Raw genomic sequence first — 24,113 nt, forward strand, 5'->3', positions numbered from 1 at the left:
ACCTCCCTCCGACCGGCAGATCGTCCGGTACGGACACTTGTAGGGCGGCTATGTTCCCATGGATCCAGTCAAAAGCCCGTCCCCGGCTTTTGCTGTGGAGGCGCAGGGGGCTGCTTAGGCGCACGCTGTTGACGAGAACGAGCGCGCTGGGGCTGTCCCTGTGCCTGACGAGGCCTTCGGGCCGGCTGGTTGAACCTACGCTTCGCAAAAGAATAGGGTGCAGCCTGCCGGGCCCGGAAAAAACGTCCACCTGTGGAGGTGGATGCTGAAGGCGCCCGGTGGGAGAGCTTGTCGAGAGCGGTTTCCCGCTGATGCAGTTGGTCCACCATCTGCTCGACCTTCTCACCAAAAATGTTATCCCCCCGGCAAGGGACGTCGGCCAGTCTCTGCTGGGTGCGGTTGTCCAGGTCAGAGGCGCGCAGCCATGAGAGCCTGCGCATCACTATACCTTGGGCCGCAGCACGAGATGCCACGTCACAGGTGTCATAAATACCCCTGGACAGGAACTTTCTGCACGCCTTCAGCTGCCTGACCACCTCCTGATAAGGCCTGGACTGCTCCGGCGGGAGCTTCTCGACCAGGTCCGCCAGTTGTTGCACATAGGTCCGCATGTGAATGCTCATATAGAGCAGGTATGATTGGATGCGGGTCACGAGCATGGAGGATTGGTAGGCCTTCCTCCCAAACGAGTCCAGAGTGCGAGACTCCCGCCCCGGGGGCGCCGAGGCGGTATCCCTCGAACTCCGTGCCCTCTTGAGAGCAGAATCCACGACCGCCGAGTCATGGGGCAATTGTGGCCGCATTAGCTCTGGGTCAGAGTGGATCCTGTACTGGGACTCTGCTTTCTTGGGAATGGTGGGGTTAGTTAATGGTCGCACCCAGTTTCGAAGCAGCGTCTCCTTTAGGACATTGTGCAGCGGCACCGTGGAGGACTCTCTAGGTGGTGATGGATAGTCGAGGACCTCGAGCATCTCGGCCCTCGGCTCTTCCACAGAGACCACGGGGAAGGGAATGCTGATAGACATATCCCGCACAAAGGAGGCAAAAGAGAGACTCTCGGCGGCCCCGCTGGAAGCGAGGGAAAAAAGGGAGCGCGTGCCCCACACGCGCAGGGTTTCTTTTTTTTTTTTTTTTGTAAAAAGAAACCGGGCGGTAACGAAGCCGTTAGAAAAAGTTAGAAAAAAGCACGATCAGCGTACACGCGATCGAACAATCCGGCGGCTGAACAGAGAGAGCGGCAAGGCACGACTCTCTCCAGGCGCGGAAAAAAAGGAACTGGCGGGAGCGGTCGTGCACGGGCGGGAAGACGGCCGCGCATGCGCGGTGGGCGTGCCCTGCGTGCCGACCGTCCCGCGAAGCTTCTTTCCGGTTGGTGGGGGCTGCCGCGGACGTCACCCAGTCGTGAGAACAAGCAGCCTGCTTGTCCTCGGAGAACTACAAGAAACCACACTCTGCATTTAGTATTACAACACTCCCTATACTATGCAAAATATAAAATTAGCAGATGTAAATTCCAAAAATCAACACTGAAATCACCAATTGGTCATACTGATGTCTGTTTCAGGTTTCTGCTATCCTTGCTCTTAACTCACCTTCCAGGTTCTCCAGTCCATCTGACATTTCTTCTCTCCCCCTCACTTTCTCTCCGATATCCATCTCAGAAATGTCTACCTCTCAGCTTGCTTCCATTTGTTTTATCTATCCACTAATATTTCACTCCTTCTCCTTACCATACAGTCTCCCTCTTTTTACTGCATTTACCTACAAGCTTTTCATCTCTTTCCCTCATCCTAGCCACCATTCCCCATCTCTTTTTCCTCAGCCTTTCAGCAACTTCCTCCTCCCCTGTGTCCAGCATTTCTCCCCCTCTATCAGCACTAAAGAAAAGATCTTGGCGTCATTGTAGACAAGACGCTGAAATCTTCTGCCCAGCGTGCGGAAGCCAAAAAAGCAAACAGGATGCTAGGAGTTATGAGGAAAGGGATGGTAAATAAGACCAAGAATATTATAATGCCTCTATATTGCTCCATGGAGCAACCTCACCTTGAGTACTGTGTTCAATTCTAGTCACTGTATCTCAAAAAAAGATATAGCAGAATTAGAAAAGGTTCAAAGAAGAGCAACCAAAATGATAAAGGGGATGGAACTCCTCTCATATGAGGAAATGCCAAAGAGGTTAGGGCTCTTCAGCTTGGAAAAGAGATGGCTGAGCGCAGATATGATTGAGGTCTACAAAATTCTGAGTGATGTAGAATGGGTAAAATCAATCAATTTTTCATGCTTTCGAAAAGTACAAAGCCCAAGGGACACTCAATGAAATTACATGGAAATACTTCAAAAGTAAACAGAAGGAAATATTTTTTCACTCGAAGAATAGTTAAGCTCAGAAACTCATTGCCAGAGGATGTGGTAACAATGGTTAGTGTATCTGGGTTTAAAAAAAGGTCTGTACAAGTTCCTGGAGGAAAAGTCCATAGTCTGCTAATGAGATAGACATAGGGGAAGCCACTACTTGACATGAGATTGGTTGCATGGAATATTGCTATTATTTGGGTTTCTGCCAGGTACTTGTGACCTGGATTGGTCACTGTTGGAAGCAGGATACTGGGCTAGATGGACCATTGGTCTGTCCCAGTATGGCTATTTTGATATTCTTGTGTTTTTTATTTGATGAGATTTTACTTTAGAGGTGAAAGAGCATCAACCTAGTCATAACAGACACATTTGTTTATTTTGGCAATATATAATGCCAATTCTGTTGTTGTTGAAGGATATAAACAGCAGTGAAGGAGTCTATTCTTTTGAGGTACTAGGTGAGAGCCCATTTACAGTACAGACAGTAGAGGGTTTCCTTGCAGGGATTCTCATGAGACTTCAGGTAGAAAGTAGGAAATATTTCCTTATTATTTTTGGTGGCGTTTAGAGAACTACCTTGTTAAGATGAAACTAAGCCTAAGTCTCATAGTAACTATTGCTTAAAGCTCACTTATTCTTATAAGGTAACTGCTAATATAAAGACGACCTTCTATGTGAGATACTTAAAGAAGGCAGACTCCATAAAGAAGGCAGACTCCATTGACTCAAATAGCAACATAACAGATAACAATACTAAGGTACCATAGCATGTAAGTGGAGGAGTAGCCTAGTGGTTAGTGCAGCAGAGTTTGATCCTGGGGAACTGGGTTCAATTCCCACTGCAGCTCCTTGTGACTCTGGGCAAGTCACTTAACCCTCCACTGCCCTAAGTACAAATAAGTACCTGTATATAATATGTAAACCGCTTTGCAAAAAACACAGAAAGACAGTAAATCAAGTCCTATTCCCTTTCCCCTTACAGTGATAGTTTAAGGGAATCATCCCCTCATGAATAAAAAAAAAAACCAAAAAAAAAACTGAGGGCACTAGAAAGCTAGTTCTCTGTTCATTTGTTGATTTAAGTATTATAGGTTAAAAGAAAACTGAGATGCACTCTGATGGGAAACGTTTGAACCCTGACACAATAGAAATAGTATAGTTTAAGACAACTTGGAGAGGACAGTGGATTGGGGGAGGGGGGGTCATGACATCTGTGAAACACCAGATTAAAAATCCTCTACCAATTGAAGGCATGTGTGTGCCTGGTAGATGGTTTCCTTACAGCAGGAGAACATAACTGCCATACTGAATCAGCCCAAAAGTTCATCAAGCCCATTCTTCTATTCATTCCAACTGTATTACTTTGTAACATAATGGAATGTCCCCTAGTCTTGTGCTTCTTGAAAGAGTAAACAATTGATCTGTGTTTACCTGTTTCACATCACTCAGGATTGTATAGACCTCTACCATATCTCCCCCTCAGCTGTCTCTTCTCTTTAGCCTTTCCTCATAAGAAGATTGTTTCATTGTCTATCATTTTGATTGCTCTTATTTGTCTTTCATCCCTCATTCCCGATGCAGTCTTCAACATTGATGCTGACCCCACTGTTGAAATAACTAAAAAATATTAAGGGACGAAAGGAAAAGGGGACTCAAAGAGGGGCAGAAGAAAAAATATTCACGAAAATAGTTGAAAGGCTCCAAAAAAGCTCTTTGACCATGCATGTGAACAGACAAAAAAAAAACAAACAAAAAAAAAAACCTCACAGCCTCTCTTCACTGCATCCTCATGACTGGCAGGAAGGCTCTCAAGCATACATGGTGGACTATGTCTTGCGTTCCACAAAGCTCTGTTCTGAGCTTGTTAGAAGCTCCTGACCGGGCAATGCAGTTCCGCGTTACCCATTTGTGAGAATAAATAGGCCTGCTTGTCCTCGGAGAAAACATGACTTTTTCCCTAGCTATCAGGCTCACCAAAAACAACATCTTAAGGACAATAGGAACTTGAAATGGCAAGGTCAATCAGAACCAATTAACCTGAAACTATATACAATCTTGTTGTCAAGGTGCAGCCTGGAACAGAAGAAAAATGGGACAGAGAGCGACTTTGGATTCTAGACACCAAACAAATTCTGCAGGACAGTCTCACCAAACTGGCTATCGTATTGGGTATGCTGCTCAAGGCAGATAACACGAAAAGTTGTCAAAACGCATGCACATTGTGAAAAACTGCAGGAAGACCTTAGGAAACTGGAAGACTGGGCAGTAATGAGATGTGAATGTGTTGACTGAAGACCATGCTGCAGCTCTGCAAATCTGCTCAACAGATGCTGATATCAAGTGGGCTACAGTTGTGTCCATGGCTCTGTCATTGTGAGCCGTGACATGACTGTCCAGCCCAGCCTAGTAATAAATGAAGGAGATGCAGTTTGCTAGCCAACTGGACAACGTGAGTTTTCTAAAGATCTAAAAACTTTTTACTGAAGTAAAAGATAAAAAAATAACAATAAAAGAAACAGAACACTGTACTACATGGAATATTAAAGACATTCCATGATCGCTAACAAACATGTTAAGTACAACACTTTAGAAAAACCAAGGAATCATACCGTCCCAACAGCAGAAGCCCTCCCCCCCCCCCCAAAAAAAAGTGCCCACAAAAGCAACAATAAACAGATCCAGAACTAAAGTTACTTCACAGGTTACAGATCTCTGGTGGATCTACGATTCAAAGTTAGAAATGAATCAAAGTGTGGCCACAGTGTTAGAGGCAACATAATCAGTAACAGGAGACTATATGCTGCTAAGCCTGCCCATCCTCCCTTTCCTCTCTGCCAAATGGATCTCAAACTTAGATATTTGAAAGACTGTGTTCCATCAGAATTGAAAATTCAGTAATGAAGAATTCTTCCAGGTATGCAATATAAACTGTAGTGCCACAGAAGTTGGTATAGCAATTAATCGAGTCTGATCATCAGTTAAGTTTCCAACTTTCTGGGAAAATATTGAACAGCAGCCCACCATAGGACATTGGCAAGTTGAGTTGTAGTATTTGCTTTATAAAGGTCCAGACCATCTGCCAGAAAGAGCGAACATTAGGGCAATCATATAACATATGCTCTAGAGTTCCTGTATGTTGCTTACAAGACCAGCAGGTTGCCGCATAGGTTGAAGACATTCTGTGGAGCTTTACCAGTGTCCAGACCACCTGTCTTGCAAAGTGAATTTTTTGACGGTTGTCTCCATCCTATTTGGATCAAAAAAACAAAAAGCTGGGTGGACTGTCTATAGGCTTTATATCGTTCCAGATAGGCCATGGGGTGGAGTGCGCGTTTGCCAGAACGGACATGAGGTTTTTGGAAGAATGTTGGCAGGACAACCGACTGGTTAATATGGTACTCTGACACTATCTTAGGAAGGAACTTGGGGTGTGTGCGGATTACTACTCTACAACGATGAAAATTGTGTAAGGTGGATCAGCTACTAAGGCTTGAAGTTCACCGACTATGACCTCACGTGACCACCAAGGACAACACCTTCCAAGATTAGGTACTTCAGATGAATGAATCAAGTGGCTCAAAAGAAGCTTTCATCAGCTGGATGAGGATGGCATTCAGGTTCCATGGCACAATAGGAGGTTTGACGGGAGGGGGTGGGGTGGGGCTTGGTCACTCCCACACGGTGATAACCACTGATTGCACTGGGATGAACCCTTACTGAGTTGGTTTTCAAACTCAGAGATGTGCAGAAGGTATTCAAGCAGCTTTTGTGTAGGTTAAGAAAAGAGATCTAGGGCCTTGCCCTATCTGGCAAACCTCTGCCACTTAATAGCTCATCTTAGTGGAATCTTTCCTGGAAGCCAATTGGACTCTGGAGACACCCTTAGGTAGTTGAAGGGAAGCAAATGAAATGCTCTCAACATACTGGCTGTGAGGATAAGGGACTGGAGTCTGGGATACAGAAAAGACTCCTCGTTCTGCATGATGAAAGTCAGAAAGCAGCACAGTCTCATCGGCTCCTCGAAGTAGAACTTCAGAAGAGGAGGAAACCAGATCTGTCTTGGCCAATATGGTGCAATGAGTATCATGGTCCCTCGGTCCTTTTGAGATTCAGCAAAGTCTTCTCTTTCAGTGGGATTGGAGGATATGCATACAAGAGAACCTCCCCTCCTCCAAATCGAAGAGAAAGGCACTTGAGTAGTCTGCCATATGATTTGATCCTGGAGCAGACCTGAGGGACCTTGATGTTGAGATGAGTAGCATAAAGATCAACCGAGGGAGTGCCCCACTCTTGGGAAGATCTTCTGGGCAACATCCATATTGAGACCCCACTCAGACTGCAGCACTCTGGTCAATCTGTCTGCCAGACTGTTCTGCATCCCCGCCAGGTATGTGGCTTTTCTGTACCATGCCATGACTGGTGGCCAAATGCCACATCCTAACCGTTTCCTGACACAAGGGGTAGAAGGCTGTACCCCCCTGCTTGTTAACATAATACATAGCAACCTGGTTGTGTGTCTGAATCAGAATAATTTGGTTTAGTATCCCATCTCTGAAAGCCTTTAGAGCATTCCAAATTGCCTGCAGCTCCAAGAGGTTGATATGAAATAAATTCTACTGAGTGAACCAAGACCTTGGGAATGGAGTCCATCTACATGTACTCCCCCATCCTAGGTTGGAAGCATCAGTTGTCAGTATCCACTGAGGCGGTAGAATATGGAATAGAAGTCCCAAGACCAAACTGGGCTGAATCATCCACCATAGAAGTGACTGGGCCAACTCTGGGGTTACGGAAATGACATCTGCAAGGTTCCCTGTGGTCTAACGCCATAGGAAAGCAAGAGTCCAGTGGGTGCTCCTTAAATGGAGGTGAGCCATGGGAGTGACGTGGTTAGTAGAGACCATGTGCCAATTAATCTCAATAGCTGTCGAGCTTTGACCTCCAAGCTGCTCTGAACTTCAGTGTTGACAGAAGTGAGGGTGCCTGCTCATTCCGGTGGCAGGCAGGCTTGAGCCTGCACCATATCTAGAAGGGCTCCTATGTACTCCAATTGCTGCACCAGGAGTAGGTGGGACTTGGGGTAGTTCATAAGGAACTGTAGCACCTCCAATGGTCCTCTGCACTGAATCCTGAGCACCTTCCTTTGATGGGTTCTTGACCAGCCAATTGTCAAAGTAGGGAAACACATGCACCCCTAGTTTGTACAGCAACGTTGCTACTATGGCAAGACACTTTGTAAATACTATGGGGTAAATACGTTGCTGGAAGTGGTGCTTCACTACCTGAAATCTGAGATACCACCTGTGACTGGGATGTACCTGGATATGGATGCAATCATCCTTTAAATCCAGAAAGTATACCCAAGCATTTTTCTGAATCATGGGCAGAAGAGGGCCCAGGGAAATCACCCTGAACTTTTCTTTGACCAGATACTTGTTTAGGACCCTTAGGTCTAAGTTAGGACAAAATTCCACCCCCACCCTCTCCAATTTTCTTGGGCACAAGGAAATACTTGGAATAGAATCCCTTCCCTTCTTTTCCTGGAGGAACAGGTTTGACTGCATGGGCCTTTAAAAGGGAGGAGAGTTTCTCTGCAAGCACTTCCATGTCCTGTTAGATGAGCTCTTAGAGGGCATTTTAGAGAGTTTTGCTGCCAACTGAGAGTGCACCTGGATCAGACTATTTGCAGAACCCACTGGTCTGAGGTTACAAGGAGCCACCTTTCTGGGAAAAAATTTAGCCTCCCTCCCACTGGAAGGTTGTCCTGGACCAATACCTTTATTCCAGCTAGGCTCTCTTGGAGCCCATCAAAAGCCCTTCCCTGGCTTTGACTGGGGAGCTTGCTGGGGTTTCTTGGCCAGCTGCTGCCGAGGACAGGAATGCTGGGCCTGGACCTGTTGCTGAGGACAACTTTGAGAGTAGTAGGTACCCATTCTATATCTCCAGAAAACTTCCGTGAGGTGGAGGGTGTAGGAGGAGGAGGCGGCAGAGTACAGCAGACCAGGTATTTTCACAGGTGGATGCCATTATCTGACGGAGCTTGGTGTGGATGCTGGTTAACATAGATTTTCCAGAAAATTCTAGAAGCGTCCTACTGCACATGTGCGGGTGCCTTTCCACCCAACCGCGGGTTCCTCAGTCAGGAATATAGCTAAAAGAAAACTCCTCCTAGGGGAAGTGGGAGTGTATGTGAGAATACCTGGCCCACTGTTCTTGGAAAAAAAACTGCTAGAGGTGAAAAACTTAATTTTCTTTGAGGACAAGCAGGCCCAGTTGTATTCTCACATGTGGAAATCCCTGGCTACCAGGCTCCAATGCTAGAGACTTGAAACATCTAGGCACCAAAGTCAATTAACCAGAAACTATATACATAGTAGTTGTGAAGGTACAGCCTGGAACATAACAAAACTGGAGTTGGATTCAAGACACCAAGCAGATTCTGCAGGACTGTCAAGTTGAATATCCTACTCAAGGCAGTAATAAGATCTGAATGTGTGGACTGAAGATCATGTCACAACTTTGCAAATCTCCTCTATGGAGGCTGACCTGGTTAAGGTTTGCTTTTTTTGTGGATGATACCAAAAGCTGCAATAGGGGTCTGGGTAGACACCCCTGATGGTGTGGATCATATGAGGAAGGGACTTACTTGGCAGCTTAGATTAAATGATAAAAAATGCAGGTTTAGGCCATTTGGGCTGCAAAACCCCAAGGGAATGGTACACTTTAGAGGGTGAAAATCTTTTGTGCATGCACGAGGACTGGGACTTGGGTGTGATCATAAGTGATGATCTCAAGGTGATCAAACAAGTAGAAAAGGCGATGGCAAAAGATAGAAGGATGCTTGGATGAATAGGGAGAGGAATGACCAGTAGCAAAAGGAGGTGATGACGCTCTTGTATAACTCTGGTGAGACCTCATTTAGAACACTGTGTACAATTCTGGAGACCACACCTTCAAAAAGATATAAACAGGATGGAGTTGTTCCCGAGGGCAGCTACTAAAATGGTCAGTGCTGCAACAAAGCCAACGGTTCACGCTCTGAAAACAGCCCACACAGCACAAACAATGCTAAAAACCACCACCAACGTTTACCGCTGCTAAATCTTTTTTTTTTTTTTTTTAAGAACCTTAATGGGAGATGCTGTGAGGAAGGAGAAGGTGGTAAAGGGCTGGAAAGTCTTCTGGGGTGGGGGCGGGATCTGGCATCATCCAGTGTACCCCCTAAAGCTGGCACCGCACAGCCTAGCACCCCCAAGCTTACTGAACCAGAAATCCGGAACAGAAGCTGCAACCAGATGAATCCAGGAGGAGGTAGAAGACCGTCCACTTGCCTGCTGGAGAAAGAGAATACTGAGGATTCCAGGAGCACACCGTCCAATAAGGCAGTGTACAAATCAGTGCTATCTCCACTTGCTGGTAGATGGTCACAACCCACCTGTGTCTGGATTCATCTGCTGTTGACGCTAATGAAGGAGCATTTTGAATAGTTGAGGAAAATAATTATGATTTGTGTCAGAGATTATATTTTCCTCATCTATTTTATAAAGGAGTATAAAACTTTACAAGGATGAAAGAGTAATGCAGTAAACGAAAATGCATCTTCAGAATTGTCAAATTTCATCAATACTGCATGATGAAATCTACTGATGTTCTGTTTTCTACTTGCCTTAAGAAAAACTAGCTTGAAGTTGTGTGAAAATAAAATGCTACCAGTGAATATGCAACATATAGGTCAAATGGAATTTAATATGCTGCTATATTACTCAGCCTTAAGTGGATCTCTTCCCAACAGTTTCCTTACAAGCAACAGCTATTAAACTGTTAGGTAAACTCGTACATTCTTAGTTTCATAAAGTGGGTTACATGTAGTTGCAGAATATCTTGATCGGCAACTCCTCTCTGCTGCAGTTTCGTGTTGAAATCAGGGTCACCCGATGACATTACTATTGGGCCATTCTCACTTCAGTTGTTTGTTCAATGGTTAGCGGAATATGACTTGTGTATCACACTTTTCAGAGCCTTGTTTAGTTCCCCATTACATTTGTAAAAATTGTTTTGCTTTTACAAATGATCAGATTCTGTTTAGTTCAAAAGTTACATCATTTACATTCAGCGCTCCTAACTTGTTTCTTAATCAATTTAAGGCCATTATTGATACCAAGGCCTATGTTTAGCGCTGAACCTTTTCCTCTGTTGCTGGGGAACAGTGACATTTAATTCCTTACTCAGTGCTATCCCAAATTTGTGCCTGCTTATATAATTAGCAAGAGGTAATTTCTGGTGGAAAGTTAGAAAACAAGGGAGGACAATTATTGCAAATCAATAGAATTCATGTTTTTGGTATTATATTATAAAGTGGACATATGTGTAGAAGCTGCAGTAATTTTAGGAACATTGAACAATATTAGTAAATGATTGGTCCAAGACAAGGCAGACTTCTGAAAATCCTTCAGTTGATGACAAGAACCATTGTTGAGTATTAGCAAGTCCAAAGTGTGATCTTCCTTGTGCGTCAGACCTGAAATGAGCTCCAGATCATATAAAAAAGAATTAAGTGATAGTTTTTGCTAAATTGCAGCTCATCCATGTGAATATTATTCATCCAATATAATTGTATTAGGGTGACTGAAGGTCAAACCTGCCATTGTCTGCTAAATATTGTCCCAAACTTTGGTTCCAAAGCTGAATGGATAATAAAATAAAGCTAAATAAATTGGGATGTGAAGTGCCAATTTTACAAAAAAAAACAAAACAAAAACCCCATCCTCTTTATATAATAGATTAGGATGCTTTGTTCTCACAAAGTAATTGAAGTGATACCAAACAAAGCAGTAGTATAGTTTACGTGCTTTTGTCAAAGCTAATTTTCATAATTGATTTTGACAGGTTCCATGCCCACTTCTGGTTCTCAGCCAGTCAATCAAAGATCCGCCTTAACCATGCCTGTTCTTCACTCAAGCCACACTACTTCCACCTCACCCCTTTTGATGTCACTGGAAGTGACGACTTAGCCCCGTCAAATTCCAACCTTTTTTAGTGTAAATCTGTTTTTATTGAATTGTATCAATGCAGAAACAATAGCAGCACATATATATGAAAACATGTGAACAATTCAAACATTATTTTTGTCCAACTCTCTATAACTAGGTCATCTGTGTTACTTTGTACCATACTTTGTGTCATCTCTGTGATACTTTGTATGATCTCTGTGATACTTTGTACCATACCTTGTAAGCCGCACTGAACCTGCTATCGAGCGGGAAAGAGCGGGGTATAAATGGTATAAATAAATAAATAAAAAGTGCTTTAAAAACAGAAAAGAACAACCCTGTAAATTTGCCAGAGGCAGAGATTTTTAAGCATTTTCTAGTGCTTTCTTAAGTCATGGGTGTCTATTCACTATGGAAAGAGAGCTGCAAATATTAATGTGTGTGCATCCATGCAAATTTTGCCTAGTGTCTGCATCATGAACTAATACTTACGAGCATTCCTCAAAGACTTTCACCTTTTCACAACCCTCTGGAGGCTCACGCTTGAACATGTAGCTGTTGTTGGGTTTTGGTGATGTGGCATATTTTGGCAGTGGAGAATTGTTCTCATTCTCTGCAAACAGAAAATGATTACATAAATTTATAAAAAAAAAAAAAAAACAAGCAAAGAAAAAAAATATCAGTGAAATCTACAGGAGCAAGCACAGAAGTAAACCTTTCCTTTGAACATAACTGGACTATTGGGTGGCTTTAGGTGTTTGTTACAATAGTGAAATCGGGTCACAAATATTTTCAAGATAAACCCCCCCCCCCCCCCCAAATCAGCAGTATACTGAATCATTAGGCTCTTTGCAGATGTGTAGGGTAAAATGATCCACCATTCAAACCAATCCTGCTCAAATGGCATCTACTCCAAAGGTTCACATCCTGCAAGGATATGACTTCCTGTAGAAGGGTGAGGTTGGGGAAATGAGAACGGGACATAAAAACAGATAATATCATTACAACAGGTGCAGTGCAAGAAGAGGTTTCTCTTTCTCATCTGATTCACAGAGAAAAAGAGTAGTGTCATCTACATCTTCCTCCTGGCTAGCCCAATGAAGGCAAGAAAAGCCAAGGATGAAAAGGGCTATATGTATTCTCCCTGCTCACAGCAGCAGTAAAGAGAGCTGGGAATAAGCTGGGCTACCTACTACTTTTCTTTGCCTAGCTGACAAACCAGAAAAGCCGATGCTGAGAAGGGCCTTCTACTTCTACTTTCCCCACCTCAAAGTAGAAAGGAGCCTCCTTTCCTATAACTGCTGAAGGAGGGAAAAATGAAAAGAAATGTTACCTGCCTTAGGGGCCCTTTCACTAAGCCGTGTAGGTGCGTACACGTGTCCTATGCGTGTCAATTTTTAGTTACTGCGTGGCCCGGGTGGTAATTTCATTTTTTATGCCCACTGGAAAATAATTATTTTCCTGCGTGCGGCAGAAACCTGGAGGTAATCGTCATTCTACGCATGTAAACGATGACGGCACGGTTACTGAATGACCTTAATGCTAAGTCAATAGGTGGCGGTAAGGTCTCAGACCCAAAATGGACACACGCCAATTTTGCCGCACGTCCATTTTCGGCAAAAATTTTAAAAGGCCTTTTTTACAGGTGCGCTGAAAAATGTATCTGTAAGTGACCAAAACACTTGCCTACACTAGCGCAGTCCATTTTTCAGCGCACCTTAGTAAAAGAACCCCTTACTGCAGCTAAAGAAAAAAGCCAGAAAAGAAAGCTGTAACCCACTATAATTATTGATGCCACATTTCTTTCAATGGGCAAAATTAGTTTGTTCAGGATAGTTAAAATCATAAAATTACTAGTGGAACACAGCCCATTTCCTCAACAATGAAACGGGCCCTAGGAAGGCTCTCTTGTCTCTCCCCTGCCCTCCCCTCCATGTCCAGCGATTCTTCCCTTCCCCTCCACGTCAAGCGATTCTCCTCTTCCCTGCCCTCCCATCCATGTCCCGCGATTCTCTTCTCTCCTGTCCTTTCCTCCCATCCCATCCATCGATTCTGTTCTGCTGTGCTCTGCCCTTGATTCTCTCTTCCTTGGTACCTCATTGTTTTCTGGCTGGCCTGGCTGGCTTCCCTTCCGTTGGTAACACCTGATGTCAGCTCGCCTCCAGCGTTCCCGTCCCTCTCACTGTTCCGCCCTCTGACATCATTCTGTTTTGACGCGAGGGCGGGGCAGTGAGGGGGAATGGAACGCTGGAGGCTGGCTGATGTCATGAGATGTTATAAACCCAGACAGCCAGACAGCGATGGAATGTTGAAGGTGCAAATTATTATATAGGATTACTTTTACAAACAAGGTAGGGGCGTGTGGAATTGGATAGGGCATTAAGTCCAACAAATCTATTGGGAAAGGGAGGCAGAAGAAGGACATCATAAAATAAAGGGTGAGAACCACTTCTTTGCTCATGTACAGAGCTGTATATCTCAGGAGTGAGAGAGTTTAGGCATAACTCTGACTCTGCTGATAAGGCTTCAGATTCCATTAACCAAGACAATTTTCTGATCAAATCCGTCCTGCAGCCTAAAATAAGACACAACAGAAATGCCACACTACAACAAAACTACATCATCATAAACCATCGATATCTTCATTTATGTAGTTTTGCATGACATAACAGAAAATAGTTACTGTTTGGAAACTGAAATCTCACATACTTAACACAAACATCCCACTATCTTATAAATACTAAGAAAGTGAATCTCGTTCTTAGCTCCTTTAAAATAAAGATTCTTTCTTCCTCCTCCTAAAGCACTAATGAAATGTTCAGCACTGCATATGTCTACTACCACAGTAGATGATTTATTTATTTAAAACATTTGTAGCCCAGACATCTACGATCCTGATTGGAGAACAATTTACATTCATAATCATAATTCACATCATAAGATTCACAAGACAAACATTTTTATAAAACAATAAAAAGAATTACTACTGATAAAAAGTAACAATGGCAAAGACCTGTCCGTTCCACCCAGGCTGCCCAATAAGGTAAACTCATAGCATAAGGTATGATGCGATACTACATATACAGTGGGGGAAATAAGTATTTGATCCCTTGCTGATTTTGTAAGTTTGCCCACTGACAAAGACATGAGCAGCCCATAATTGAAGGGTAGGTTATTGGTAACAGTGAGAGATAGCACATCACAAATTAAATCCGGAAAATCACATTGTGGAAAGTATATGAATTTATTTGCATTCTGCAGAGGGAAATAAGTATTTAATCCCTCTGGCAAACAAGACCTAATACTTGGTGGCAAAACCCTTGTTGGCAAGCACAGCGGTCAGACGTCTTCTGTAGTTGATGATGAGGTTTGCACACATGTCAGGAGGAATTTTGGTCCACTCCTCTTTGCAGATCATCTCTAAATCATTAAGAGTTCTGGGCTGTCGCTTGGCAACTCGCAGCTTCAGCTCCCTCCATAAGTTTTCAATGGGATTAAGGTCTGGTGACTGGCTAGGCCACTCCATGACCCTAATGTGCTTCTTCCTGAGCCACTCCTTTGTTGCCTTGGCTGTATGTTTTGGGTCATTGTCGTGCTGGAAGACCCAGCCACGACCCATTTTTAAGGCCCTGGCGGAGGGAAGGAGGTTGTCACTCAGAATTGTACGGTACATGGCCCCATCCATTCTCCCATTGATCCGGTGAAGTAGTCCTGTGCCCTTAGCAGAGAAACACCCCCAAAACATAACATTTCCACCTCCATGCTTGACAGTGGGGACGGTGTTCTTTGGGTCATAGGCAGCATTTCTCTTCCTCCAAACACGGCGAGTTGAGTTCATGCCAAAGAGCTCAATTTTTGTCTCATCTGACCACAGCACCTTCTCCCAATCACTCTCGGCATCATCCAGGTGTTCACTGGCAAACTTCAGACGGGCCGTCACATGTGCCTTCCGGAGCAGGGGGACCTTGCGGGCACTGCAGGATTGCAATCCGTTATGTCGTAATGTGTTACCAATGGTTTTCGTGGTGACAGTGGTCCCAGCTGCCTTGAGATCATTGACAAGTTCCCCCCTTGTAGTTGTAGGCTGATTTCTAACCTTCCTCATGATCAAGGATACCCCACGAGGTGAGATTTTGCGTGGAGCCCCAGATCTTTGTCGATTGACAGTCATTTTGTACTTCTTCCATTTTCTTACTATGGCACCAACAGTTGTCTCCTTCTCGCCCAGAGTCTTACTGATGGTTTTGTAGCCCATTCCAGCCTTGTGCAGGTGTATGATCTTGTCCCTGACATCCTTAGACAGCTCCTTGCTCTTGGCCATTTTGTAGAGGTTAGAGTCTGACTGATTCACTGAGTCTGTGGACAGGTGTCTTTCATACAGGTGACCATTGCCGACAGCTGTCTGTCATGCAGGTAACGAGTTGATTTGGAGCATCTACCTGGTCTGTAGGGGCCAGATCTCTTACTGGTTGGTGGGGGATCAAATACTTATTTCCCTCTGCAGAATGCAAATAAGTTCATATACTTTCCACAATGTGATTTTCCGGATTTAATTTGTGATGTGCTATCTCTCACTGTTACCAATAACCTACCCTTCAATTATGGGCTGCTCATGTCTTTGTCAGTGGGCAAACTTACAAAATCAGCAAGGGATCAAATACTTATTTCCCCCACTGTACATACTTGATCTTAATTCGTCCTTGCCATTTTCAGGGCACATTGTAGAAGTCTGCCTGGAATTAGCCTTAATCTCCAACTACTGAAGCTGTCATTGAAGCCCACTTCAGCCCATTCAAATCTCTCTAGCTATGATTACGACACGCACCGTAAAAGTCTGCACGGCACCGACCTTGTTCTCCAACTACTGAAACTGAATCCGTCTAGCCATGATCAGGGCACGGACCATAGAAGTTTGCTTCTCAATTACTGGCATTGCCACCTAATCACTGCTATACTTCTCAATTACTGGTGTTGCCATCTAATCACCTCTAAGCTTGTTTGGTTTCATATCTTCCATACAGGATTCTATTTATCCCACACATTTTTGAATTCTCTTACTGTTTTCATCTCCACCACCTCTCGTGGGAGGGCATTCCAGGCATCTACCACCCTTTCCGTGAAAAAGTACTTTCTGACATTATTCCTGAATCGGCCCCACTGCAATCTAAATTCATATTCTCTAGTTCTACCACCTTCCCTCCTCTGGAAAAGGTTTGTTTGTAGATTAATACCTTTCAAATATTTGAATTTCTGCATCTTATCACCCCTATCTCTCCTTTCCTCCAGTGTGTACATTTTCAGGTCATCAAATCTCTCCTCTTTTGTCTAGCGGCACAAACCCCATACCATTTTCATCACTTTTTTACAGAAATATGCAGCAATAGTAGTCCTTGTACAGAAAGAAAATGTACATAAGAAGTGGTTGCACTTAAGCATGCTGCACTGATCAGGTGCACTGCTTAAAACCACTGCAGGTTTCTTGGACATGTTGGGAAAGATAGCTAAGTGAAATCAAATGGCTCAATGGTGAAAAAAAGAAGAAAAAAATTACCACCTTGACCAGAGCGCTCCCGTCTAAGTGGGCCAAAGAGACACAGAAAAATAAAGGAAAGCGCTGAAAAAAAAAAGGAATATTAAAAGGGCAAATAAGGGAAAAACTTCCCAAATAGCACTTACAAAAAGAGCAAGACCAAAGTCACAAAAGAAATTGTCACAGGTGCTAGTCGCAATCAGAGAGGCAAAAGAAAACATATCAGTTCCACAGAAAAGACAAGACTGGTCGGTCCCGTGTGGTCATGGCGGGCAGGAAGGCGTACATGTACGTGCAGTGGGACTCCCAAAAACTTCAGGACAAGATGATCCCGCACCAGCTCAATTGGTTGACATTGCTCCTTTATATGTGTGAATTGTCCTGCTTGCCCTCAGAGAAAGCATGATGCACCCGGTCTGAGCCATCCTATATATTACTGTTTTGTCACCACTGCCTCCATCAACTTAGGCAAAAAGCAAATATTTGCAACTCGTCTGTAGTTCTTACAAGTATTCCAATCCCATTTCATACATATGCAAAGAACATATGATCTGTTCCAAAGAAAATAGGTAGCACCCTAAATATCAAAAGCTCAGTCATAAACAATACTAACCATCTTATCCATTGTCCCCCTCCTCTTAACAAATGAGGTGGACAAGGAAAAAGTTAACAGTTACCGTTACAAAATTTATTAAACAGAAAATCGATTTTTGGGAGAGTAACTTCTTCAAATTGCTCCCATAAATAATCTCCCTCTATATCAATTTTTCACTAACCCCAGTGCAGTCTCCATAGCCAAAGTTTTTCAACTCTGCCACTAGATTTATGTTTAAAATTAGGTCCTTTCCTTGAAACATCATTTTAAAGGCATTTATTTTTCCCTCAAAATAAGATGCTAACTAATTAAGAGCAGGCATTACTTACCCTATCAACCACTTTATCAGTAAGAAGTTAAGACACTTTAAATAAATCTTTAATGGAATTACTTGCCATCACAATCTTTTTAGCATAGTTGTCTCTTATAGCTACCACTATTGCCTTTTTATACTTACAAAATAAATCTCGAATGGCATTACCTCCCATCACAATCTATTTAGCATAGTTGTCTCTTATAACTACCACCATTGCCTTTTTATAGGATTTCAAATGAGTTTTCCATTCCACTTTATCTGAGGCCAAGCCAGTCAATCTTCATTTCCTCCGCATCACCCTACAACCCTTTTTATTCTAACAAAGAATCTAAACTCCAAGGACTCAGTGGCGTAGCCAGACAGCCAGTTTTGGGTGGGCACAAAATTTTCTCTGCCCCGCCCTAGCCCCACCTCAAAATATAAATATCTTAGCTAATGAGGATTCCCAAGCTCTGTCAGCTGAAGACTTTCTCTGAAGGTGGCCAGAACTCTTTTACCAAGCTTGGCAGGCAGCAGCAATGACCCTAAGCCACAGATGTCGGCACCCCACACATACTTAGTTGTCGATGGCTCAAGGATGCTGTTGCCAACTGCAGAGCTTGGTAGAAGGGAGTTCTGGCCGTCTTTGGAGGAGGTCCTTAGCTTAGGATGCTTGGGAATCCTCACCAGCTATACAGCAAGGGTCAGGATTGGTGTTAGATCTGCTTGGGCCCAGGTCAGAAAATAAAGGAGGTCCCTCCTCCCCTACTCCCTCTCCGCCTTCCTTCAGATTTCCCACCTGCCATTACTATCACACCAACAGACTCTCACGAAATACAGAACAAGGGATCACAAATTAGAAATAAAAATATTTAGGCAAAAATTGAATGGAAACACTAAGAACTTAAACTTAGCACTACTGAAACACTGGAGACATAAAACAGAAATGCATTTCCATTTTTACTGAACACAATACAAAGACATTTGCTATGCACATTTCCAAAAGCTAACATATTCCAGTTAAAACATTCACAATAAAATGCTTTGTTTCTACCTTTGTTGTCTGGACATTTTATTTTTCCAACTTGCTGGTTTCAATTACTCTTTTCTGCTAATTCTTCTTCAAGCAGCTACAGTCCATTTGTCTTTTCTCCTCTCTCCTATCTGTTCCCTCACTACTCCTGCCTCTGACATATTGATCATTCCTTTTTAGCTCTTTTCTGCCCCTCTCTCACCCTTCTTCTTCTCCTCCTTTTTACTTTTCAACTACCTATCAAATTTCCAACTTCTTCTTTCACCCACTAGCTCTCCCATTCCCCAGCCCTACATTCTCTTTCATCTTTAATCTACTCCCCATTACCATATTTCTACCCTCTGTAATCACTTTTCTCCATAGGCGCCCCGTATAAGAGGCTTGGCCAATCGTGGACTTTCTTTGGCTGCTAGGGGCGCAAACAGATCTTTAAAAGAGATAATCACTGTCAGTGACTGGTCTCTGCCTCCCCCCCACGCGAGTCTTGCACTTCCCCCCCCCCCCCGCGTGGTCACTCCAGCGTTCTCCCTCCGACGCCGGCGATTCACAACATAGCCAGCCTTAACCTGCCTGCATTGGAGCCTCTCCCTCAGACGCGTCCCACCTCTGCGTAAGACAAGTTGCACTAGAGGAGGCGGGACACGCCTGAGGGAGAGGCTCCGACGCAGGCAGGTTAAGGCAGGCTATATTGTGAATCGCCGGGCCCAGCGTCGGAGGGAGAATGCCTCAGGCTTTAAAAACGAGCGGATGGGTGAGGCGGGCGGAAGAGACAGGACCCCCGGGGGGAGGGGAGAGGAGAGTCGCTGGTGGGCAGGGAGGGCAGGAGGGAAGAGGGAATGTTGATTGATTTTGATGGCTTTTGCTGTAGAATCCAAACTCTGTTGAGCACAGGGGTTTTGGTGGGGGTAGGGTTGGGATGTGGGGGGGGGGGTGAATGGCTGTCTAGCTTTTCTGGCTGTGTGAATTGTTATAAAACTTGGTGGTAAGACATGGGAGGAGGTCTGAGTGTTAGATAAGAGAAACTTGTAAAAACGAAAGAGAAAGATGAAGCCTGTCATTACCTATCAGTGGATATGGTGAAGGCTGGCACTCCAACTAAAAGGAAACATATTTGGGACAGATGTAGAGGGTAATGGAAAGAGCATGGCAAAGAAGAGGTTGGGGGGGGGAGGGGCTAGGATTGGTTTATTTATGGAAATTTATTTATTCCCTGAAAATGGTAGAGAGGAAGCCAACTGTGCAGACTCTGCTTTCATATACTGTGTTTCAGCTGAGTATTTTTTGGCTTTTGCAAGTCTTGCTGCCTTGATTTTACTCCATGGTGTAGAAGTGCCACACTAAGGGCCCAGAGAAGATCCATGTGGCTCCTAGGTGCCACATTGAATGTCCCCGATCCAACACTGCATGGCATTTCCATCTTGGCCTGCGCTCTACCTTGTTTGGGCTCCTGCCTACTCTTGTGTAAATGTTGCATGAACGTTACGTTCATTAAAGTAAATATAGAGCAGTTTGGGAGCATTGCAACTTGCCAGCTCTGTGGCAAAATAAGCAATTTGAATATTTGACTCCTAACCACTACTCACGTGCCCTGTCCTTTAACCTCACCTATTTATTCCCTTACCCTTAATTGTTCTGTCTGTTTACCTGTCTTCTCTAGATTGTAAGCTCTTTGAGCAGGGACTGTCTTTTTTTGTGTATGGTGTACAGCGCTGCGTATGCCTTGTAGCACTATAGAAATGATAAGTAGTAGTAGTAGGAGGGCTGCTGGACATGGGTGGATGGAGGGGAGAGCAGGGTTGCTGGACATGGGTGGATGGAGGGGAGGGCAGGGGGGAGAGGAAAGTTGCTGGGTGGGTGGGTGGATGGAGGGGAGGGCAGGAGAGAGAAGGGTTGCTGGACATGGGTGGGTGGATGGAGAGGAGGGTTGCTGGACATGGATGGAGGAGAGGGAAGGGAGAGAGAAGAAATGCTGGACATGGATGGAGGGGGAGGGAGGAGTGAGGAAGGAGATGAGATGAGGGAAAAGGAAGAGAGTAGAAAACTGCACATGGATGAAGAAAATAGGCAGAAGCTGGATCCACTGGACTGTCAAGTCTGCGGAGGACCCAGCTTTTACTTACGGATGTAGGACAAGAAATGAAGAAGAAAGGCGGAAAGTAAAGAAATAAATGGAAAGGAAGCCCTGGAAACGGAGTTAAGAGGACAGATAGCAGCAGAATCGGATACTGGGCTAGCATGATCAGAAAAACAAAGTCACCAGACAACAAAGGTAGAAAAGATCATTTTATTTTCATTATAGTGTTTGGAATATGTCCACTTTAAGAATCAGGTGCTCAACATTAAAAGTTTATATTTACTTATTTATGGCATTTTATTCCACATTAAACATGAATTAGGGTGTTTTGTGGCTGTACATGAGAATTGTGATATTATGATCCCTTGTTTAATATTGTTGACTGTCTGCATTTTCCGTATGGGTGGTATATTGGTGTATTAGGTTCTGCCCAGTGTAATATTTATGGTACAGTAAGGTTCTGAGTGTTTTTGCACAAAGTTGTGCATAGTGTTTTGCAGTTGAGCGATTGTGGTTAGTATATGCTTTGAGCAACCACTTTATTCTTTGACATATGATACATATCTAATATCTAAATTTAATAAAAGGTATTAATTGTGACTTATTTTTTTTTCTGTGTGTTATCAGACAATTATGGATTTAAGCTCCACCCCTGGCCCCACCCCTAACCCCGCCCCCTTTAGCCTCCTCAAACAGTTGGGCCACCGACCGCCTATGCTTTTCTCCCATTCATTTCCTTGCCACCCCCTCCTGGCCTCAAGGTTCCACCATTCTCATCGTCTTCTTCCTTTCACCCTTCTAGCCAACAACTGATCCCTCTTCTTCCCCTCTCCACTCCACCTTCGTAGCCTGACAGTTTCTTGTCCTCTCTTCCCTCTTGCCCTCTCCCCCATGGTCCAGCATTTTCCCTATTTCTCCACCTCACCACCTCCTGTGTACCTTTCCCTCCCTCTCATCCACCCTCTTTGTCCAACATCTCCCCTTCTGATTCCCACTGTCCACCATCTCTCTCTTCCCCCTTCCTTGTGTTCTGGGTCCAACATCTCTCTCCCTTCCTCCCCTCTACCATCATGTCCAACATTTCTCCCTCCTCTCCACTCTATGTCTAAACATTTCGCCCTTCCCTCCATCCCTATGTCTAACATATCTCCCTCCCTCCTCACCCCAATGTTCAACATTTCTCCCTCTCTTGCCACCTATCCCCTCTCTATGCAGCATTAACCCGGAAGCCTGTGCTCTGCCGTATCTTGACTGGGCAGAAACCGGAAGTTACGGCAGAGGAGAGGCTTCTGGGTTAGAGCTTAGCAGGTGCAAAGAGGTTGTTCAGTGGCAGCCAGTGTGTGGAAATCGCTGTGACCAGCAGAAGCTACTTTAGGGACACCGCTGCTGGATAGGCCTGACCCCAAACTGGGTGGGCCCAGGCCCTAACGTGACTATGCCCCTGCAAGGACTAGAATGATTCCCTTGTCTTAAAAGGGCAATCTAACCAATTCAACTATTCTTCACATTCAGAACTATTGTTAGCAATATGTAATTTATATTTAAAATCAAGCATGGTACCAGAAGATCGGAGGGTGGCCAATGTAATGACGATTTTTTTTTTTTTAAGACTCCAGAGGTGATCCGGGAAATTATAGACCAATGAGAGCCTGACTTCGGTGCCGGGCAAAATGGCAGACTATTATAAAGAGCAAAATTACAGAGCATATTGAAAAGCATCTATATAAATAAAATCCCCCTCAGACATTCTGAATCCCCCTCAGACGTTCTGAAGCTCACCTCTCTCCAACTGTGGCTCCTGACCTAGGCTATTCGGACTCCCGCACTCAGCCACGCCCATCTGCGCCCTAGGCCACACCCCATCTGCACATAAAAAGCACTCTCAATGTTCCATTGACCACTGACGTCAATGAAGCCAGTTCGTTTGTTCGAAGCTCTGTAGCAGCAGATGTGGGCCCCGCCCTCGTGTCAAACGTAATGACGTTGAGGGCGGAGCACATTCAAGGACCCAATCAGTAGCCGAAAGCAGGAGAGAGGCCAGGTTCACACTCTCGCACAGGACGAAGAGGGAGGGCGGCAACACGGCGAGCAAATGGCTGTGGCGAGTGTCCAATGTGCAGGAGGCGGGTGGGGGCTCGGGGTCGAGGACCACTGGCGACTCGGAAGCGGGGGGAGGGGGGAGGAAACAGCACTGGCTACGACTCCAGCGCAGCCGTCATCCCATTCACTGAAAACAAAAGAAGCAAATCTATGACATGCTTCAGGACGTTTAATACACAGGAGTGGAAGTGACCCAACCAAGTGTACGGTAAAGGAAGGAAGCCCATTGGTTAATCTCTGTTTCAACTCCCCCACGCAGCCGTCATTGCTATACACTCACAAACAAGCAAACCTTGGAGCTGCTGCTTCACATTGTCGTTTTTAAATTGAGGACAAAAGGAGAGGGGACACAGACCCTGCAACTGGGAGGGGGGACCCTGCAACTGGGAAAAAGGGACGGGGGGAACCCCCCCTGGAACTGGCAGGGAGGGGGGAACCCCCCCTGCAACTGCAACTGGGAGACAGACCGGGGGGGGGGGACCCTGGCACATACTCTCATTCTCACACACACACTCGCACCCAGTCTCACTCTCCCTCTGTCACACACACACACACGCGCACACATTCACTCTCTGTCACACACTCACTCTCTCAAACATACACACTCCGAGGAAAACTTTGCTAGCGCCCGTTTAATTTCTGTACGAAACGGGCCTTTTTTACTAGTGGATTAATGAGACAAAGCCAACATGGATTTAGTGAAGGGAAATCTTGCCTCACCAATCTATTACATTTCTTTGAAAAGGTGAACATGTGGATAAAAGTGAGCCAGTCAATATTGTGAATCTGGATTTTCAAAAAGCATTTGACAAAGTACCTCATGAAAGACTCCAGAGGAAACTGGAGAGTCATGGGATAGGAGGTAGTGTTCTATTGTGGATTAAAAACTGGTTAAAAGATAGAAAACAGACAGAAGGGTTAAATGGTCAGTATTCTCATTGGAGAAGGGTAGATAGTGGGGTTGCCCGGGGGTCTGTGCTGGGACCGCTGCTTTTTAACCTATTTATAAATGATCTAGAGATGGGAGTAACTAGTGAGATAATTAAATTTGCTGACGACACAAAGTTATTCGAAGTTGTTAAACCACAAGAGGACCTTACAAGACTAGGCATCCAAATGGCAGATGATGTTTAATGTGAGC

The 24,113-nt window shown here is 44.6% G+C and overlaps 1 protein-coding gene across 1 annotated transcript in view; it reads right to left on the bottom strand.

Moving 5' to 3' along the window:
- The window catches only part of FAM117B (family with sequence similarity 117 member B), a 262,157-nt gene that overhangs the window by 13,844 nt on the left and 224,200 nt on the right, over positions 1 to 24,113 (bottom strand). Inside the window, exon 7 of the mRNA XM_030210480.1 lies at positions 11,838 to 11,958. Within this exon, the coding sequence (XP_030066340.1) occupies positions 11,838 to 11,958 (121 nt within the window). The remainder of the gene's footprint in view (positions 1 to 11,837; positions 11,959 to 24,113) is intronic.

This window comes from Microcaecilia unicolor, chromosome 7 (assembly GCF_901765095.1).
Source record: "Microcaecilia unicolor chromosome 7, aMicUni1.1, whole genome shotgun sequence".
Classification (NCBI taxonomy): Eukaryota; Metazoa; Chordata; class Amphibia; order Gymnophiona; family Siphonopidae; genus Microcaecilia; species Microcaecilia unicolor.